At 38.4% G+C, this 7717-nt stretch overlaps 1 protein-coding gene across 1 annotated transcript; it reads left to right on the top strand.

Annotated features, from left to right (window-relative positions):
• Positions 1-807: 807 nt before the first annotated feature.
• On the top strand, positions 808-5976 carry LOC131311036 (probable serine/threonine-protein kinase PBL3). Its single transcript, XM_058338350.1, has 6 exons — positions 808-1215; positions 2628-2962; positions 3430-3565; positions 4629-4759; positions 4895-5018; positions 5336-5976. The coding sequence occupies exons 1-6, from the start codon at positions 1146-1148 to the stop codon at positions 5788-5790; spliced, it is 1251 nt and encodes a 416-aa protein (XP_058194333.1). The 5' UTR covers positions 808-1145; the 3' UTR covers positions 5791-5976.
• The last annotated feature ends 1741 nt before the right edge of the window (positions 5977-7717 follow it).

The raw sequence follows: 7717 nt of genomic DNA, 5'->3' as shown, positions 1-7717 counted from the left end.
GTCACCCCCTTTACACATTAAACCAATTACACACATTCCTTTCTCTTTTTTTCCTTCTAATATTGTATATTTCAGCGGGGGTTAACAGAGAGTTAGTAAAGTTTACAGTGAGTTTCAGAGGCTATCGACAGCCTTGAATCCAAAACACCCATTATGGGGCTTGAACCCTGGTGTCCCACATAGGGAGGACCCGGGCTAGAGCCCATTGGCCAATTACACACAGTACTCACACAAGTGTTTGGTAGAATGATTGCTCGGTGTGTAAAGGGGGTGTGGCTGCAAAATGGTTGCTCGGTGTGCCCATGGTGTTTTGACTATGGGTGATAAACGAGTCAAATGAGTCGAGCAGGTAATTGATCAAACCTGATTTGAAAACTTGACAAGTTTTCAAAAATATGTTTAAACTTATCTTACGTTGAGACAATTTGTTCTTAAAACAAGCTTTATTTAAGCCAAACACAACCCGTCTCGAGTAGCTTGAATTGTTTTATACATCATCAATTAAATGAACCGGATAGTAACTTGTTCGGGCTTTATTTAAACCTTTAACAAGCTTTAAAAAAATGTTGAAGACTTATTCAATTATGTAACAAACCGATTCAAAACGAGATTTCAACCAACGAACACGGACTCAAATTGAAGTAAAATCTTGGTTCTATGGCTTGACATGGTTTTGAGAAATTGCATTTTGACTTGGTGCAGGGGGCATTTCTGTCAAACTTACATTTTGGGTGGTCACGTCACGTGCACGAAAGCAAGGCCCCACATGACTGTCATTTAACAAAATCAAGAAAAATTCGTCTTCTTGTGCGTGACTAAGGAAGACGAAGGTAGACAGCTTCTTCTCTGCGTTTTCTTCTCCCCTTCCTCAATTTTGTTCAGATGTGAAAAGCCATCATTCTCTTTCCTTTTTACTGGCAGTACTTTTTCTCTCCCTCTTATCGAGAAGTACTATCGTCAGCGTCACTCCAAAGCCACCTCAAGAAAAAGATAGCTAAGAGGAGTAGCCACCCATTTCATAGTCTTCATCTGAATGAGCTTTTGCTTGTGGAAATTGATGGGTTCTTGTTAATAAGTAGTACTAGAGTTTTTGTTGTTGTTTGGTCAAGAAGAAAACTTTGTCTCTCATCTTTGGAGGTTGGAAGATGGGGAACGTCCTCTGCTTCGGTTCTTCGGCTAGAGTTGATTCAGCTCAGAGCCCCCATACCAATTCTGGTAATACTCTCTCTCTCTCTCTCTTGGGTGGTAAGAAATGGTGAGATTTGGTGAGAGAGTGGAAGAACCAATAAAGGAAACTACAGGCTCTGTTCCAAAAGATTGTCCGGTCTGCAAAATAGGAACTTAAAAAGAGTGTATCTTTGTCTAAGAAAAATTCAAACTTTCGTAGTTAAGTTCAAAGAAATCATTGATATTTGGTGACTAGCGGAAAAAGTTCGAATTTTTTTTCCTCAAAAATGCATTTAATGATTTCTGATCATTTCTTTCCATATTACTCAATCTAAAAGAGTGGTTTGGTGAAACCCTAAGCCTTTCTTTCCAATTCTTGCCAAAACATCATTCCATAGGGGCTGTTATCAGGTGGGAGAAAAAAAATAAAAAAGTAACTTGATTCTGCAATTGTCTCTCTGCATCCCTTTCAGTGTTTTTATTTCTAAAAGGTCTTGATTTATGGTTGTTCTGGGGCTATTCTTTACTGCCAGAACTTGATTAGTCCTGGGTGTGTTCTTGTTTGTGTTGATTTATGGTGGCTTATTTTGCATAATTACTTTAGTTCTGAAGATCTGATTAGATTTTAAGTTCTAACTCTGATTGGCATAGGTTAATTTCGCGCTTGCTTTAGATTTTAAGTCTGAATGTCTTCGTTTCGTCCTTATTTATTAGTTATTTTGTGTCTCCCATCATTTGTAAGGCTTCATTTATTGGTGATTTTACATTCTAGTTCTGTGATACTTTGTTTTCGAAGTTATGGGATTGAATTGGTTTTTTTTTTTTTGGGTAACTGAGAGTTCCATTGAAGAGAAAACAATACAAAAACAAGGAAGGCATTCCTTCCTAATAAAAGGCTGAAAAGAGGTAAAGCCGAGTGTTTAATGTTGTTAATCTGGTTTATACCTCTTATGGTGTTCGAGATAAAGCGGAACATGTAACGACGCAGTAACTAAACAGAGATTTCATGTTATACTTTGGCAGATCTCATGTAGATCCGCATGCAAACAAAAGAGATGTTCAAATTAGCATGCATTGACTTAATTGCAGATGCTATGCTCAACACAAATAGCAGGACAACATTTCTAATATGTTGCTTGATTTAGAAAAAATAACGCGAACATAATCAGGTGGCATGGAATTTGAATAAGGCGCGTAATTTGAACCCTGCAGCCTTTTATGCGCCGATTAGCCAAATCTTAAGCTTAGGAGAGGGATCTATATTTTTGCAAATTGAACTTGGACATAACTTTCTGAACTATTGCAAGTTTGTCTGAAAAGGCCACAGATAGGGTATTTATTTGAACAAATAAGTTACAGTTCCGTTATGTGAACAAAAATCCTTGATCATGTTGTGCTTGCAATATGCACACATTTTCTAGTTACTATGAAATTGAATTTTCTCTCCTGGCCTACTTCAGGGACCCCAAAATTTACCAGCAAAACCAGCACTTCTTCAGCTCGTTCAAGCCCATTACCATATTGCAGGGAGAGTAGCATTGAATCTCTTTCTACACCGCGATCTGAACATGAAATATTGTCATCACCTCATGTGAAAGCCTTCACTTTGAGTGAGTTAAAGAATGTCACCAGGAACTTCCGTCCTGATAGTCTTCTTGGTGAAGGAGGCTTTGGTTATGTTTACAAAGGATGGATTGATGAAACCACACTTACTGCTGCCAAGCCTGGATCTGGTATGGTTGTTGCTGTCAAGAAGCTTAAACCTGAAGGTTTCCAAGGCCACAAGGAGTGGTTGGTACGTTCTTCGTCTTCGTCTTCATTATTAGCTATGTTACAGGGAAGGATAATACCCCAGCGAAATACACTTCTTATGAACATTTGGAAACACGGTAAACCTTCATTCTAGAGCGCTGAATTAGCAATTCAAAGTGGTTTAAAATGTTCTTTAAAAGAATCAAATGCAATAAACTAAAAATTTAGAGCGAGTGTTGTTTTTGGCAAGAGAAACTGTCAACAAATAGGATATTTGCTCCAAGAAATGCGTTTTGGTTTAATTCTTTTGGAATATAATATTTTGTTTTTCTGGGATGTTTATCACTTGAAACAAGTAAGTTTTATTTATAGAAGCATACCCCTATCGCAACACAATCTAGGGGATGTGGCATGCCATGTTCTGTTCACCTTCTAGGTATCGTAGTCCGTAGAGCTAAACATATTTGCAACTTTTTATTGTGCTTATTTGTTTTGCAACCACATTTGCAGACAGAAGTTAATTATCTTGGCCAACTCCATCATCCTAATCTGGTTAAACTTATTGGATACTGCTCGGAGGGTGATAGCCGGCTCTTGGTTTATGAGTTTATGCCCAGAGGGAGCTTGGAGAATCATCTTTTCCGAAGTGAGTTGCTCATTTTTTTTTGGATATTTTGGGTAGTATAAATCATCTTGTTTAAGCTTATACTTGGTTAGATTGCATTAGTATTCTATGTGCCTTTATGTCTTTTGTTCTGAAGTGTGTAAAAAAAACAGAAGAAAAGCAAAAACAGTGTGAAATAGAATTACAAGGCAAAGTTTTTTTGTTTTTGTCTTTTAGGCAAGCTAACGCTTTTAATTTTGGAATAGGGGAAGAAAAAAGAAAAGGAGCACAACTTAGGATTTTGTTAGTTTGTGCTAGCCATTGTCACCCAATCGTAGCCTGAATAAGGCAAACAGGTCAATGGAGGCCAATATCTTCTCTCGTGAATTTGAATTGCATGGTTCTTGTTTCTATATGTAATTCAATGCTATTTGAAGTTAATAGTCTTGAAAACTCGCAAAAAAAAAAAAAACAAAAGAAACGAAGGATAGTGCCCTTCTCACCCAATTGTAGCCTGAATAGGGCAAACCGATCAACGGAGGCTCTGTTTAGCATGTCCTAAAATCATATCCCTCTACCTATGAATTTGAGAAACATCGCATGCATTTGATGTCTTCAAAATGGTTATTGTCCAACTTTTTATTAGATCCCGACGGGCTTCTGTGGAAGATACTTGAGTCAATAGTTTAGATCTTAAAGTAGCTTTGGATTGATCCATAATCTCAGCACCTTTTTGGATGTTGTTGAGCACTAACCTTTTAGATAACCTTAACGTAGAAGAAGGCTATGATGAATGTATCACGGTGCGTCCAGTCTGTCCGAGTGATTACAAACACATCCACTCTGATTTGCAGTTACGTTTCATGAAGTTATTTTGTTTTAATCCCCATTTGCTGTTTGAACGAATTATTACTTTTTGTTTGATTTTAGATCTTCTTCTTTGGTGATGACCACCACTGTGATTGTCTACATGTCCGTAATTGTTGTGGATCTTTGTAGCCATTCGATGCTAATTTCAGCGTTACTTTTACGTATGATCGTTTTCGTGGCATTTTTATGACTTTTGGAATCTCTTAGTGACCTCGTACTATCTACTGTTTTGCAGGAGGGCCCCAGCCACTTCCCTGGGCAACAAGGGTCAAAGTGGCAATAGGTGCGGGTAAAGGCCTCTGTTTTCTGCATGATGCTGAAGTCATTTATCGTGATTTCAAGGCTTCCAATATCTTATTAGACGCGGTAGGCCAAAAACAAGGAAGTTTATGTTTGAATTGCTTTTGGCATCCACTTGAATGACAATTGCAGATATTGCTTGCATAATAGGGAAAGTTTAATATTAATCAGTTGTGTATTGGTCATGGTTTTGGAATGCAGGATTTCAATGCAAAACTGTCTGATTTTGGCTTGGCTAAGGCGGGACCCACAGGTGATAGGACACATGTTTCGACTCAAGTGATGGGTACTCATGGTTATGCAGCACCTGAATATGTTGCTACAGGTATCTCCATTGCACTTGCATAGTACCTCTTCGCCCCATCTTGTTCATTTTTGGTACTTGTGCCGTTAATCTAATCAACAAATCAATATATTTTGATGAACAATTTGCGAATTTTTCCCACCGATCAAAAGATATCACTTATCGGTGGAATAAGTTTTGTAAAACTACTCGCAGAAGTACATTATTTATTGGTCCGATTAAAAGCAATATGGGATGGAGGTAGTATAGATTTTTGCTCACGTTGCTATTAGCTGTAATTTTTAGAGATTTGGTAAAAGTAGCAATAAATTCGTACTAACGCTCGTGCTCATTACCAGGTCGGTTAACATCTAAGAGTGATGTATACAGCTATGGGGTTGTTCTGTTGGAGCTTTTGTCAGGGCGTCGTGCTGTTGATAGATCAAAGAGTGGTGTGGAACTGAACCTGGTGGACTGGGCAAAGCCGTATTTGGGGGATAAACGGAGATTATTCAGGATAATGGACACCAAGTTGGAGGGTCAGTACCCCCAGAAAGGAGCTTATGCAGCTGCTACCCTTGCTTTACAGTGTTTATGCGCTGAGCCTAGACTGCGGCCACGAATGAAAGAGGTTTTAGGAGCCCTAGAAGAACTCCAGGCTCCCCAAAATGTAGGCAAACCCTTGGTGTCAGAGAAGAAGATCGTTTCCGACCGTGTTAAAAAGTCACCCATGAGACACCACCGGTCACCCAAGAATTTGACACCTTCTGCATCCCCGTTGCCAGCCCACCGGCAGACAGCTCATGTACGTTGAGTAGATGAGATATTGTATTTTGATTCGGCAGGAATTCCAATGTTGCTTTTTTTCTTATTCCATACCAGTTGTGCATATGAAATGTGGAATGGACTGTGACAGAGTTTTGCCTTGTGCTAGACATGCAGTGCCTGAACAATCCAAATGTATCGTTGTATATGGGGTGGTGCAAATTGTTTTGGTCAATTTCATCTCTGTCTGAAATTGTTTGCTTGTTTTCAGTTTCTCAGCTACTCAGCGTGTATATATATGCCTTGATTTTATTAAAAAGTTGCCAAAAAACCGTCTTTTGATATCTTTCCCCTTTTTTTAATAAATAAGCCTCGCTGCCTAAGGGACCCCTCTTTGATAAGGAAGGAAACGAAATAATCTCAATTTTACGAGGCTGACGGGCTTGTTATAACTTTCTCTAACGGCAGATCTTTAGGCTTGACTTATCACATGTAATATTCCTTGATGTAATAGCAGATACTTAGGCTTGATATTGGGCATACAATCAGTGATATGATTTTCTATTCCTTATTGGTTGACCGTACCTATATAACTCAATCGTCCTTGAGAGATGAATATGTATTTTATATGGTATCAGAGCAACAGACGGTTGGTTGTAAATGGATTTTCAAAATCAAACAGAGTGCAAAGGGGTCTATTGAGCGCCACAAAGCCTGTTTAGTAGCAGAAGGGGTTCTATCAGCAAGGCATGGGTTTTTGATGGAACGTTAGTCCAGTGGTTAAACACCTACCACTATTCAGCTATTAAGGTCCCGTTCCAGAAATCTTCTTAAAAAATAAAGAGCTTATTTCACATTTTCAAACTAAAAAATAAAGTAAATGAAAAATAATGTTTCAATTTTTTTTGTATCGTATAAAAGATCTCATCGAGATCTTCCAAACAAGATCCATATTGCATATTTTTAGATTTCAATAAACTCATAAATTTTTAGCTTAAAATTGTCTTATTAAAAAATAAAGACTTATTTTTTGTTCCGGAACGGAATCTAAAGGTCAAGCCTAAAGGGCTGCCGTTAGAAAAAGTTAATACCGAATGTGAGAAAGAAAATCAAATGGTTCTAACATGTTTAGATACATGTAGACATGTACTTTGGTGCAAAGTAACATTTCTTGGAAAAACTGAAACTTAGAAACAAATCCTCGAGCTGGGGAAAATTACAGCTCGTTTGGTACGCGAGAGTTCGCGAGAGAAGAAAAGAAACGGGGAGAGAGCTCAATCTCTCCCTCGTTTGGAAGGGGAAGAAGGCGAGAGAGGGTGAGAGACAGAGGGAGAGCAGAACCTCTCCCAAGCCCAGTTCCGTTTCTCGCCAAAAATGGCGAGATTTCGTGAGAAAGGGGAGCGTGTGGTCCACCCCCTCGTCGGATTGTCGTCGGGCGATTGGTTGTGCGTCACCGGAGGAAGGAGAGAGAGAGAGAGAGAGAGAGAGAGAGAGAGAGAGAGAGAGAGAGAGAGTATCAGGTTTGCCAGAGATGAGAGAAAGAGAATTTCAGCTCGTTGGAGAGTCGCCGGAACTCTACCAGTTGTCTGTGAGAATTTGATTTCTCACTGTTATTTGGATGGGAGGGTGAGAAATTACACTTATTTCTTCTTCTTTTTTCTCACTAATAAGGGAGAACACACCCCTTTCGTTTCTTTTTTCACCCCTCCATCCAAAGGGGTGTTAGTGTATCTTTTGAGAATTCGTGCTACTTTTCAATTGATTATTTTTTGTAATCTATAATATTTTAGGTGATTTTAAAAATATTACTATTTAAAAAAATTAATTTAGACTTATTAAACAACTTTCACAATGCACATTTAAAGTATTTTTTGAAAAAAATATAACTAAATTTTTATCCGGTCAAGATACAAGCAGAGACTAAAAAAATTAGGCCGTGTTATTTTTTTGGAAAATAATATACTCCGTATACATAC

This window comes from Rhododendron vialii, chromosome 12a (assembly GCF_030253575.1).
Source record: "Rhododendron vialii isolate Sample 1 chromosome 12a, ASM3025357v1".
Taxonomy (NCBI): domain Eukaryota; kingdom Viridiplantae; phylum Streptophyta; class Magnoliopsida; order Ericales; family Ericaceae; genus Rhododendron; species Rhododendron vialii.
Note: the sequence above shows the minus strand (reverse complement) of the source record. Positions and strands in the feature narration are given on the sequence as shown.

What these genes read in the sequence shown, in the direction of transcription:
- LOC131311036 (XM_058338350.1), top strand. Translation starts at nt 1,146, where the DNA reads ATGGGGAACGTCCTCTGCTTCGGTTCTTCGGCTAGAGTTGATTCAGCT. An exon ending in AAGGCCACAAGGAGTGGTTG is followed by an intron (nt 2,963 to 3,429) that starts GTACGTTCTTCG and finishes CCACATTTGCAG; the next exon opens with ACAGAAGTTAATTATCTTGG. An exon ending in CCAATATCTTATTAGACGCG is followed by an intron (nt 4,760 to 4,894) that starts GTAGGCCAAAAA and finishes TTTGGAATGCAG; the next exon opens with GATTTCAATGCAAAACTGTC.